Source organism: Alligator mississippiensis, chromosome 3, assembly GCF_030867095.1.
Source record: "Alligator mississippiensis isolate rAllMis1 chromosome 3, rAllMis1, whole genome shotgun sequence".
In the NCBI taxonomy this organism is placed as follows: domain Eukaryota; kingdom Metazoa; phylum Chordata; order Crocodylia; family Alligatoridae; genus Alligator; species Alligator mississippiensis.
Genome location: NC_081826.1, coordinates 300,799,642 through 300,811,255, shown reverse-complemented (window position 1 = coordinate 300,811,255; position 11,614 = coordinate 300,799,642). Strand labels below are relative to the sequence as shown.

Sequence of the window (11,614 nt, the reverse complement as noted above, 5' to 3'; positions counted from 1 at the left end):
CCCTGCTTTCCCTGGGGCAGGGGCAGGGGTGATGCCTGGGCTGTGTCAGGGGGACTAGTTTTGCATAGAGGTCAGACTCTCCATGTCCAGCCCCCGGGCCCCGTCCAGCGGATAAGGGTATAACAGTAGGACAGGGATGGGAACAACCGAGTGCCCCAGGCATATCCATCCCTTTCCAACAGGGACCACAGCCCAGCTGGCCTGGCATGGGGATAAGCAGATGGCAAGGATGCAGGGAGAGTGAGCAGGGGGCAGCGTGGCCTGAGTCCATGGGGATGGGCACGTTAGTAGCTGAGGGGGACCCCCCAGGCCCTCCTCTCCTGTGTGGGGGCACCCACCGCAGGGCTCGGGGAGGCCTGGAGAGGGGGAGCGCGTGGTCGGAGAGCGCAACTGGGCTCCATCAGCCTGTCCTGGCTGCCTCCGGGAAAGGAGCAGGCGGCACCGGCGCAGTGACACATCCCTGTATCTCGGCCCCGTGGGGCGGGGGGGTAGCACATTGCAGCCTGAGCACTAGCCTGTCTCTCAGCGCTGCTGTCCCAGCAGCTCCCCGAACCCCCCCAGCAGCCAATAAAAACTTCATGAGCTGGAGCCTGACGTCCTCGTGGCCTTAATCACCATCTCCAGCTGGACTGTGCCTGGCAGCCGCGGGGGCGGAGGGGATGGGGGAGCAGGAGCAGGACACCCTGCCCACCCCTGCCTTCATGTCTCTCTGTCTGGGACTTCCCGCTGTGCCCATCCCCCTAGGGTCTGGGCTCCTGAAGCGCCTAAAAAGGCACCAGGCAGGGTCCTTCCTCCTACCATGGGGGTGTTGGGATGAGCCTGGTTGCAACTGCAAGCAGCAGTTGTCCCAGCTGCGATGCCCCAGGGATCCTGCCAGCCCTTGCTCTGGGCCCGGGGCGGTAGGAGCCACGCACATATCTTGGCGTGTGCAGGGAGTGCTGAGCCCCGCAACGTCAGATCCCGTGTTTCAGAGGGGGTGTTGGGTTGGGGGGGGCATCCACTTTCATGATGTGTGTGTGTGTGGGGGGGGGATGAGCGATGTGCTGGGTACGTGCATGGCTGTCACTTAGCAACCGCACGCAGCCTTGGAAACCAGGGCTTGTCACTCACGGCCGGGGATTTGGGGACAGCTTCCCCAGAAGCTGCAGCATCGGCAGGACGCGTTTCCCCCGCTCCGGCACTGGCGCTGCTCCACGGTGGAGCTGGGCTCCAGACCCCCCTGGAGCTGGCAGCCGCCCCCTCCCCTGGCACCAGGCAGGGGCAGAGATGCTGCGGTCCGCCAGCCCGGGGCACTGCTCTGTGGCTGATGCTCCCGTCACCTGCCCATCCACGCAGCGCCCACGGGGCAGCACTTCTCACTGCCCGGGCATGGAGGTTCATTATGGGCACTGCCCAGTGGGCTGGCTCTGGGGCCAGCAGGGTGGCTGGAGGGTTGCTGCATGATCCTAGCATGTTCCTGGCGTGTGCATTGGATGGGGTGTCCCCCACGTAGCCGGGGCCAGCCTCGGTTGGGCTGTGTGAATACACGTCCTTCCCAGTGTGCATTCCTGGGGGAGCGGTGCCTTTCTGCAGGGACCCAGGAGCCCCACGGCCCCAGCCCAACCCCACCGGGGGCCTCCTCAGGACACCTGTGAGGACAAGGTTGTCCAACCTGGCACTGCGATGCAGCTGTTTCTGGGGTGTGGCAGTGTGTGAACAGGGCTGAAAGGGGAAGATGTGGGAAGGGAAGGGAAGGGCCACGGCTGCAATATGAGGGACAGGCTCTGCTAGAGATGAGCCGCAGCGGGGCAGGCAGGTGCTTTCCTGAGGGCACGATGGCAGCCAGGGTGGGGGGGTCAGGGGTCAAGGTGAGGGTCCCAAAGGGATCCTAGGGGTGCTGCATGCATGGTGCCTTCCTCTGCCATGCCAGCTGGTGCAGCTGGTCCGTGATGTCACTGCCCGGGCACCTACTGCCCTGTGATGTCACCGCCAGGCCACTCCCAGCTCTGTGATGTCACCGGCACAGGACACAGGGCCTGGCAGGGCAGACCAGTACAGCCCAGTCCAGCCCAGGCTGCGCCCAGCTGAGCCTGGTGGTGAGGACTGTCCCGGAGGGGCTGGTAGGGCAGGCGTGGGGGGAACGGGCCGTTCCCGGGGTGCGGCTGCAGGCAGGCTCCGTCCTGGCGTGTGTTTGCCCGACACGCCTGGCACTTCCCCCGTCACACGGGAGTTCGTTAGGCCAGGGGCGCTGCCCCCACATGGGCAAGGGGGAAAATCCCCGTGGGCCTCAGTGCCGTGGCATGGGGGGTGACTGGCTCCAGTGAGTGACGTCCCGGGCCCACGATCCCTGGGAGCTGGGAGCAGGGGAAGCCCACGTCCGGGTGCTGGGTTCGACGGCAAAACCTCTCAACCAGCCTCTGGTGCCAGGTTGGGCATGAACGCCCCGGGCGGCTGCAGCCTGCCCGCCGCCTGCCACTGCTGCGAGCTGCACATCTACATCCAGGGGCCCGGACCCCAGCGCCTCGGCGGGAAGCCCCGGAGCCCGCTGCACATCCACGTCTCAGGCGGCCCCGGCCCGCCGCCCGCCCGCCACCGCTCCGAGCTGCGGCTCCACGTCGGGGGCCCGGGGCCACCCCCGCTCAGCGCCGAGGCCTGGAGCCACCTGGAGCGCCACGTCCAGCGGCTGCAGCAGCAGCGGCGATGGGGGCTCCCGCAGCGGGTGCAGGAGTCGTGGCGCCTGCTGACCGGCCCAGCCCTGCCGTCGGGCACCCCGCGGCTCCCGCGCCTCGGCCTGCCGGCCACCAGCACCAGCCCCAGCACCGCCGCGGCGTGCGGCCAGGGCCGGGGAGCCGCTCCGGGGGCAGGCTGGGGCCCCGAGCACCTGGCCCCCGAGCTGCGGGCCCATCTGCAGAGCCACGCGGCCAAGAAGTGCCTGGAGCTGCGGCTGGGCGCGCCGCCGGCCCCCGTGCGCCGGTCTCAGCAGGCGGCGGCCCGGCGGGGCAGGAGGCGCCTGGCCAGGCCCATCCACGCCGGACACAAGCGCCCGCAGCCCCGGGCCAGCTCGCTGCTCTTCCTGCCCACGGCCACCCTCCACGCGCTGGACACCAACGTCCGGCACAAGCGGCTGGCCTTCCTCTGGGGGCTGCCGCACCGCTACCTGCAGCCCTGGGCCGCGGCCATCCCCGCAGCCCCAGCCTGGACAGCCCGAGCCCCAAGTGGCCCCATGGCAAGCGGCGTCCCGGCGGCAGAGGCGTCGTGGCTTGGGGCGGCGCAGCGGGAGGCACTGGAGCGGCACGTGCTGAAACGGAGGCTGCAGCACACCTGGGGCCTGCCTGGCACCGCGCAGCGATCCCTGCGCGCCTTCCTGCCCCGCGCCCCACGGCCCGCACCCCCGCGCCCACCCGCGCCAGGCCTGCCCGTGCAGCCTGTGCCACACGCCCTGCCCTTCCTGGCCCCGCACGTGCAGAGCCAGCTGGACGCCCACGTCGCGCACCTCCTGACCCAGCAGCACTGGGGCCTCCCCAAGCGCCTGGGCACCGCCGTGCGCGGCTTCCTCGCCTCCGCACCCCCTGCTGTGGCCTGTGTCGCGAAGCTGCCCACTGGCACAATGCCAGCCCCCGCGACACTGGGCCGGGGCCGGGGCCGGGGCCAGGACCGGGACCAGGACCGGGACCAGGACAGGGACCGGGGCCTGATGAATGGCGATGCCCGTGAGCGCCTGGAGAGCCATGTGCGGAGCAAGCAGCTGCAGCACGCCTGGGGGCTGCCAGCCCTGGTGCAGGGGTCGCTGGGTGCCTTCGCAGCCCCGGCCCCCCGGCCCCCTGCCCCGGCCCTGCCGCGACTCCCGGCCCCAGCCCCGGCAGCGGTGCACGTGCCGGCGCGGAGGCCGGCGGGGCTGAGCGCCGAGGCCTGGCAGCGCCTGGAGGCCCACGTGCAGAGGCAGGCGGCCGAGCGCCGGTGGGGGCTGCCCCGCCGCGTCCAGGAGTCCCTGAGGAAGCTGCGGCCGCCTGGCCCCGCTGCCCCGACCCTGCTCCGCCACGAGACCCCGGCCACGGCAGAGCTCGGGACTATTGTTAGTTAATTAGTCTCTTATGATGTCGAGAGCTGGGGGCCGCCCCGGTTTTGGCGGCCGATGTGGATAACGGCACCGGCCACGGCAGAGCTCGGGCACGAGCCGGAGGCACCCGGCGGCTGGTGCTGCTGCGCTGAGGCCGGACTCCCGCTGCCCGCCAGCGAGCCCGAGGGGGCCAGCAGCCAGGACCCCTCGCAGCCCAGCAGCGGGGACGAGCTCCTGGGCCCCCCCGGCGCCTTCTACCAGGCCCCCGTGCCGTGGGCAGAGAAGAAGCCTGGCCCAGACCGCAGTCCTGGCAGGGGGTCCTGGCTCAAGCTGCCGTCCGGCCTTTCCAAGACGGCGCTGGGATCCTGCCGGTGCGTGCCGCGGCAGCCCGTGGACGTCCCCTGCTGCCTGCACTGCGGCCCCTGGCCGTGCCTCGCCTGCCCGTGCTGCCAGCTGGCCGGGCTGGGCCGCGCCTGCTGCCGGCGGGCATGGGAGCTGCGGGCCAGCCCGTGCGGGGCGTCCGACGGTGCCACGGCAGACAGCGGTGCGGCGCCCGGGAAGCCGCGGGACCGGCTCAGGGCTCCGCGGGCCACCTCGCGCTGGCTGGACACCCACGTGGCGCAGCGGGCGCTGGGCTGCTTCCTGCTGCCACCGCGCGTCATCGAGTCCCTGTCCCTGTTCGCCGACGCAGCGGCCGCGCAGGCTCGGGGTGCCGCCCGCCAGAGCCGGGCCCAGCTGAGCCAGCGCCTGCACGGCCGTGCCGCCCGCAAGAGCAAGCGTGGAGAGCCGCGGCCCGCGGGACAGCCGGCGCCCTGCCCCTGCGGGTGCCAGACCGAGCCCTGGGCGCTGGGGCCTGTGAAGCGGGCGCCGGACCCCGCGCCCCCGAGGCGGGCGTGCTGCCACCTGTGCGAGACCGGCTGCGGCCCGTGTGCCGCCTGCGAGGAGAAACCACCAGCGCCTGCCCAGCGCCAGGAGCTGCACGGCATGGGGACAGCCCCGCTCCAGGGCCCGCCGGCCCCCGAGGTCCCCGGCACGAGCCGCGGTGTCACCAACATCTTCTGGAGCTTCCTCACGCGCCTGACGCCCTGGTCCACGGCGGCCGGGAGGAGAGGGCAGGGCGAGGGGTAGGCCTGGAGCGCCCCGAGGGCCAATACACCTCTATTTTACTGACCCCGCGCTGCTGCCCTGCTCCCCCATCGGCCGTGGGGGTGGACGGGTTGCCGGCGCCCTGCCCGGGGAGCTGCCGCGTGGCCTGGGGGCTGGTGCTGCCGCTTGCAGGGTCCCTGCTGCCTGGCAAGGGGAAACCCTTGGGGCAATAGTGTCTCCCCCAGGCTTGGGGGGTCCTGAGCCGGGGTGGCGGCGTTGTCCCCAGGGCCTGCAGCCGCACGGGCTCTGCACAGGCTGCACCGACATGGCACGAGCATCCTGGGCACAGCCATAGCCCTGGGTTGGGGCATGGCAGTATCGGGGCCTCGCCTGGGTCTGCCCGCAGCTGACGGGTGGGCCTGGGGGAAGGGGCAGAGAGGGGTGACAGTCACCTCTATAAGGCGAGGCAAAGGAGGGAGACGTCACCCAGCGCTGCAGCCCAGCACAGCAAGAGAATGGGAAAAAACTACGGTGCACATTGATATTAGACAAGGGGTTTGTGCAGGATGGTTTGCACAGGGGTGATCCTGCCTCGGGCAGGGGTTGGACTGGGTGTGAGCTCTGCAGGTCCCTGCCAGCCCCGCTGCTTGGATTGTGACTAGCCCTGGACCACAGCACCCCCCAGGAGCAGGGCGGCCGTCTTGCTGAACGCCCCGGCTGAGCCCCGGAGAGGCCGCAGTGCAGCGGGAAGGGGAGCGCTTCACCGTGGCACCAACGCTCAAGCCAGCTGGCATTGGGGTGTCTGCCCGAACCCCACCCTAGCATCGTCCCTGCCCCTGTGCAGACCCCGCTCGGCCTGTCCGCACACCACCGGAGAGCCAGCTTGTCCCCCAAGCCGGCGAGGGGGTTCACGGGGAATTCGGAGATTGCACAGCGTGGGTTTGCTCCGACACCTGGCCCGCTCCCAGGCCCCTGGCAGGGGAAGCTGCTTCCAGGCAATGCAGGGAACCTCCTGGCATGGAAATGCCGGGGCCCCGGTCCCATGGGTTGCACGATGCGGCTGCCCCGAAGCCTGGGCCCGGGACGGGAGGTCAAGGCCCCTGAGCTGCCTGCGGGTTTCCCAGGACAGCCTGCAACTTGTAAAGTCCCTGCTCTCTGCACGCTTGCAGGCAGCTTTCTGGGCTCCAGCATCTTCTGGGGGAGCCCCCGGCCTGTCCTGAAAGGGTGCCCAGCCCAGGGTGAAGGGTGCCGGGGGTTGCAGGGTGCGATGCACCAGCACCACCGCGTCCAGCCGCTGCGGAGGCCACGGCACAAGTGACCGGGAGCTGCGGGCAGCCGGACAGGCTGGGAACAGCCCGGAGCCAGGATCACAGTCACCCCTGGAGCCACAGCGAGACCCCTTAGCCGCTTGGCCCCCTCGTGTCTGGACCAGCCACAAGCTGTGGACATGGGACACGCTCTGGCAGCAGAGTCCGGCCCCACCAGAGCTGCGAGAGATCCCAGCGGGTCCGCGGGGTCCGGCACGGCGGGTTTTCATCTGAAGTCTCCGGGTGCCTCTGTGCATCGTGTTTGCACCCTGGATGGGGCCAGTGCCATGTGGTGCCCACGGCCTCTTGAAGCAGTCTGCTGGCCCCTGCTCGGGAATCACTGCCTTTGTGACATGGGCTCGTCTCTTTTGCTGGTGTTGCTGGGATGGGAGGAGAAGGATTGGGGCACAAGATGCCTGTCGTGCTTCCCTTGGTGCACATCGCTGGGCCAGGGCATCGCAGGCTCTCCGGACAGCTGGGCCGGCAGGACACTCTGGAGCTCATGGCAGGTCAGCGCCCTGCTCCATGCAGAAGGTGCCCCCGGCCCTCATCTCATCCAGGATGGCCCGTCTGAGCCGGTCGAGGTGGGAGACGCAGGGCAGTGCTGTCCCTTCCTGACGCACGAAGCAGCGAGCAGGCGCTCTGTCCTGGCCCTGGCGCTGGATTGCAGGGCTTGCACGGCGCTGGCACCGCAGCCCTGCCCGGCTATCAAGCCCTGATAGCAGGCTGAGCCCCTGGCCCTGTGCCCGGGCACGGTGCCTATCTTGCACCCAATAAACCTGTATCACTTCTGCACCTGCAATCGCTCATGAGGGCATTGGAAGTGGAGACAAGGCCGTGCAAGGACTCTGGGGGCCGGGCTGCCCACGGGGAAGGAGCAGGACCCTGCGGGCCCAGCGGCCGCTTGCACTTGTCCCTGCTGCTGTTCCACCACCTGGCCCCTCTCCTCCGCTCCCTGTCCCAGGCTCCTCACAGCGGCCCCTCCCTGCCAGGCACAGAGCCAGCGGCGTCTCGCCCGGGCCGTGCCCCTCCTGATAAACAGAGAGCAGAGCCGGCCAGGGACTTTCCGCTGGTCTCCTCCCATGCCCGGTGCCCTCCGACGCAGTGAGGCTGGGACATCACGTTCCCAGGCGCTCCCTTCCCTGGGCCCGCCGGGGAGATGGTGCCGGCCCCTGCAGAGAGCGGGGAGCTGCCCCAGGAGTGATAGCAGGCTGGAGATGGGCCTGGCAGTGCCAGATGTGCAAGTGCCCACCTGAGCCTGAAGCTGGAGGGATGGAGGCACAACTACAGTGCTCCATGAGCATCCCCACATGCTCACGCCCCCGTTCCCCTCCTAGGGCAGGCTCAGGCTCAGCCCGGCGCAGCGCCAGGAGCTGTTCAGAGGCCTGTCCTGGGTCACAGCAGCTCCCTTCACAGCCGTGCGCGTGAGACCGGGATCACTCCTCCCCCAGGTCTGGACCTGCGCTGGCCCAGGGAGAGCGCACAGTGCCCCAGCGCCCGCGCGCTGTCTACACTAGGGCTGTGCCCGGGAGGCTGCCCTGGTGCTCTCCTGGGGGTGACGCCTCTGTGACTGCGTGTGCAGATCACTGTTTCCCTCCCACAAGGCTGGGGATGATGGATGGTCGGGGAGCAAACCAGCCAGAACCGACCGCAGACACCGTGACCGCCAGACCCGGGGCTGGCCCTCGCTCCCAGCCACGCGGGACCTGGGCCCCCGGGCCTGTCCCAGCACATCAACCCTGCCTGCGGCACCGGGGAGGGGGAGCTCTGGCAGCCTCCAAACCACCGGTCTGCCACCTGCAAGGCCCAGGCAGTGCCCGCTACCCCGCCATTGCGTCGCTGCCCTCTCAGGCAGCACATGCCTGGACGCCGGGCTCTCTGCTGGCACCGCCCGGGGGGACCCGGTCCTGGATCCGGGCCTCGCGGGGCTGGAAGGGGCTGGAGGGTCGCGGGGCCCAGCCCCTGCTGCAGTGCGGGATGCTGCTGCCCAGCCCTCCGCGAGCGGTCCCCGCAGCCGCCCGTCACCCCTGCATTGCACCAGTCTCCACACTCCCGGGGCGGGCAGTGCCGCCAGCAGCAAGGAGGTCCCCCTGGATCCAGCCGACCCCGGCTTGGTGCCACCTCCTTGGCCCCCTCACGACCACGTCCACAGCCTGCCTCCCCCGTGGACCCACACGCTAGTGCCAGGCGTCGCCGACTGTGTCGGGAGCTTCTGCGACACGGAGATGCTCCCAGCCCGGGGTCATGACACGCTGCGGTGCAGGGAGCCGTGTCGCCGGCCGGGGCTGCGTCGGGGAGGGGACGTGAGCTGCAGCCTGTCCCCGTCACCACCCCGCCAGCCAGGGCAGGCTCTTGGCCGGCGCCTCGGGAATGAGGCTTTTGGGTGAGAGACAGAAATGAGCACTGGCCAGAAGGACCTGCCTGGCCTTCCTCGTCCTGTCTGAATAGCAGTGCCGCATGGCTGCAGGGCCCCGCTGTTGCAGGACTCATTACAAAGCTGCCAGAGAGCAGAGACCTCCTCGGCCAGTTCCCTTAGGACTCTTAGGTGCAATTCATTACAGCCCAAAGACGTTGATCCCTGGCAGCTGACTCATCTGTCTGTCTGTCCAGCCTTCCTCCCTTCCTGGGCTCCTGCCCCTTCCCCAGGTCAAAGGGAGAGGGAGGGGAAGCTGGATGAGGGAAGGTGACCCCAGTGTCCCAGACTGTCCTTCCCGAGGTCCCGCCTGAGCAGAGCCAGACCTGGGGAACATCCTGCCGGCCGCTGCGCCGGTCTCTGACGCCCCCACCTCCGACCCGCCCGGCTTCCTCCTGAATTGCAAAGGGGTCACAACTGCCCGCTGCACGCGATAGGGGCCTGGACCGGCCCGACGCACGCAGAGCTGCAGCCCCAGAGTCAGTGGTGCCGTGGGGCTGCCCTGCTTTCCCCCGGCAGCGATGGGGCAGGCAGGGCCCGGACCGGTGAGGCACGGCAAACCCGCCTGCGTGGGAGAACGGGGGGATGCGTGAGGGGTCCTGGTGCTCGACTCCTCCGTGCTCCGGGCTGCGGGGCTCCCGGAGCAGTGCCAGCCCCAGGGTCACGGCTCCGAGCTGGCTGTCGGGGCCCGGGCAAGGGATCTTTGCAGTGCGGAGGAGATGCAGGGCTGCGACAGGGTGCAGCTGACGTCTCATGGGCCGCAGGGGTGACGGAGCCGTGCTCGGGACTGCACCGACCCTGCTGGAAAGGGCTGTCAGGGAGGGAGGTGACAGTGCTGGGGGTGATGCTGGCCGTGGGGGCCGTGGACTGGGGGTGCTGTAGCTGAGCTGGCCCAAGAGCTGCTTGGTTCGGAGGACTTTGACCTTGATCGTGCCTCTAGGTCCCAGCCAGGAATTGCCCCTGTGCCGCGGAGGCCGGCTGGGTCGCTCTCCCGGGGCCCCAGGGGCTTCCAGGCAGCTCCCGGGCTGCGCTGTCCCCTACAGCCCCCCAACCCACTGCAAAGAGGGTCCCCAGCCCAGCCTGGGGGGCCCAGCCCCTCCAACCAGCATCTCCCAGTACAGCCCCGCACCCCAGCAGCTTGCCCCACCTTGCAGCTGTGCGGGCGGCCAAAGGCGCACTCAGCTCCCCGCTCCTCCCCTCCTTGGCAGCGGAGGGGGAGAGCCCCGCGGCCCCGCCCATGCACCGGGCAATGCAAGACCCCAGGCTGGGACTCGCAGGGCACAGAGCCCACGGGAGCAGCCCCTTCGCCACCCGCTTGCCCAGCCATGGTGCTGGGAGCCTTTGCCCTGGGGCTCAGTGCCGGGACCGGGAAGCCCCTGCCGAGGTGGCACTGCCCAGTCAGCGGGGCACAGCGAGAAGCCGAAAGCAAAACGGAGCCAGGGCAGAAGCAGAACTAGCTGCTGCTGGGAAGCCCCCGCCCCACCGAGCCGCTCCTGGCCCGGCGGTTTCGGTTTTGGGTGCTGGGGGATGCACCCCGCGGCCCGGGGACAGCCTGCGCTGCCGGAGCAGGTACGGCACCTGCCAGCCGCCCCTTGGCCCCGTCCTCTGCCAGGGCCCCGACGGCCTCCCGGACGGACCGTGCCGAAGGGACCGGTCTCTGCAGGGACCTGCGCCGGGGGGGGCTGGGCACCGGGGGGCTGGTCCCGGGCGCTCTGGAGGCAGGAGGGGCTTGGGCCAACTTCCCTGGGGAGCGGCATCCCGGTCTCCCCGCGCCCCTGTGCCGAGGCCAGACCTTTCCCACCCGAGCCCCGGTCGCAAGAAGGCAAGTGCGAAGGGCAACTATAGCTACAGAGGGCTGGGGCCGCGGCTTTCAGCCCAGGGGCCCGGCGCCCACCCGCCCACGGTGGAGGCATGGCCTAGCCCCCTTGCCCCAGCCTCTGCCCCTGGGACACGAGTTAGCAGCACTCGGCTGGGGGTCCCGGGGGCGGCAGAGCCACGAGCCCCCGAGACTCAGCAGAGGCACCAATGTTTGCGGGTCCTGGAGACCGAATCCTGTCTCGCTGCTCGGGGCGGCACCGGGCTGTGACCGGGCATCCCGGGGAAGGGGCTGAGCTGCTCCCCTGGCCCTGGAGGGAGACCCCAGCCCGGGGACTCCAGCTCTGCTCTACATGGCCGGAGGAGCCGCCACGAGCGAGGCATCGCTGCCGGGGATGTGCAGGTCCCCCGAGCAATGCTGGTGCAGTCAGGTCGTGCCGGGAGGCGTACGGGGCGCTGGAAGTGCCGGCGGGGCTGAGGTGGAGGCAGCGGTGCAGGTAGCAGCACCGGGACAGGACCAGCCTGCCCGCCCCGGCTGCCCCGGCCGAGCTCTGACATGGGAGCAACGTGGGGGGACCGAGGCTGAACAGGGAGTCGTGGGAGAGGGGCCTCTCCAAGGTCACTGCCATCCCGCCGGGCGCCCGGCCGGACGACGCCGGCGAGGGCGACTGCAGGCAGCGCTGGGAGCCAGGGCGGCGCGGTCTGTGCCAGCCGCCCCGTCTGCTCCGGTCCCACGGCCGCAGCCCGGCCCGGGGCACTCGTGGCGCAGGAGAGGAGGCCGAGTCCCCGGGAGGACAATGCTGCCAGCCCTGGGCCGGTGTCGTCCGCCCCCCACGCCAGCCTCGTCCGCAGCAGCTGCAGAGCAGGGGCCAGAGCCCTGCAGAGCCGCGCAGCCCCGAGCAGCTGCTTGCCATCGGCCCCGAGCGGGGTGGTGTACAGCGCCCGTGGGCCGTGTCG

The 11,614-nt window shown here is 70.4% G+C and overlaps 1 protein-coding gene across 1 annotated transcript; it reads left to right on the top strand.

Moving 5' to 3' along the window:
• The first annotated feature begins 2,413 nt into the window (after positions 1-2,413).
• Positions 2,414-4,060, top strand: SPATA31F1 (SPATA31 subfamily F member 1). Its single transcript, XM_059723557.1, has one exon. The coding sequence runs from the start codon at positions 2,414-2,416 to the stop codon at positions 4,058-4,060; it is 1,647 nt and encodes a 548-aa protein (XP_059579540.1).
• Positions 4,061-11,614: the final 7,554 nt, after the last annotated feature.